This window comes from Halyomorpha halys, unplaced genomic scaffold (assembly GCF_000696795.3).
Source record: "Halyomorpha halys isolate HHAL.00 unplaced genomic scaffold, Hhal_1.1 Scaffold433.1, whole genome shotgun sequence".
NCBI lineage: Eukaryota > Metazoa > Arthropoda > Insecta > Hemiptera > Pentatomidae > Halyomorpha > Halyomorpha halys.
In genome coordinates this window covers 4865-5166 of record NW_027115152.1, presented here as the reverse complement: position 1 = coordinate 5166, position 302 = coordinate 4865, and the positions used below count along the sequence as shown (strand labels likewise).

At 30.5% G+C, this 302-nt stretch overlaps 1 protein-coding gene across 1 annotated transcript in view; it reads left to right on the top strand.

The window, feature by feature from the left end:
- The window catches only part of LOC112211290 (histone-lysine N-methyltransferase, H3 lysine-79 specific), a gene marked incomplete at its 3' end in the record, with an annotated part of 127291 nt that extends 126989 nt beyond the window's left edge, over window positions 1-302 (top strand). Inside the window, 1 exon segment of the mRNA XM_024362721.2 lies at window positions 92-302. Coding sequence (XP_024218489.2) covers window positions 92-302 — 211 coding nt within the window.

Here is a 302-nt window from a genome sequence, read left to right as displayed (position 1 = left end):
TATTAATTTTAAATTCATTGACATGCATATTAAAACTATTATTTGTTTTTTTTATTCTCTCAGGCATTTATAAAGTTATTAATTTTTGCAGATCGTGGAAAAAATCGTAACGGAAAAAAGAAGATGAGGAGGAAATATGGTAGGAACAGAAAATCAGGAAATAGATCTGATATTTCTCTCCCAACACCACGAACTAATAAACAAAGTAAGGGTAAATCAAATCGAGGAAAGGCTAAGAAAACAATAAAAATAACTGGTTTGGACTTGTTACACAATGAGACTTTGCTGAGTACATCAACTCC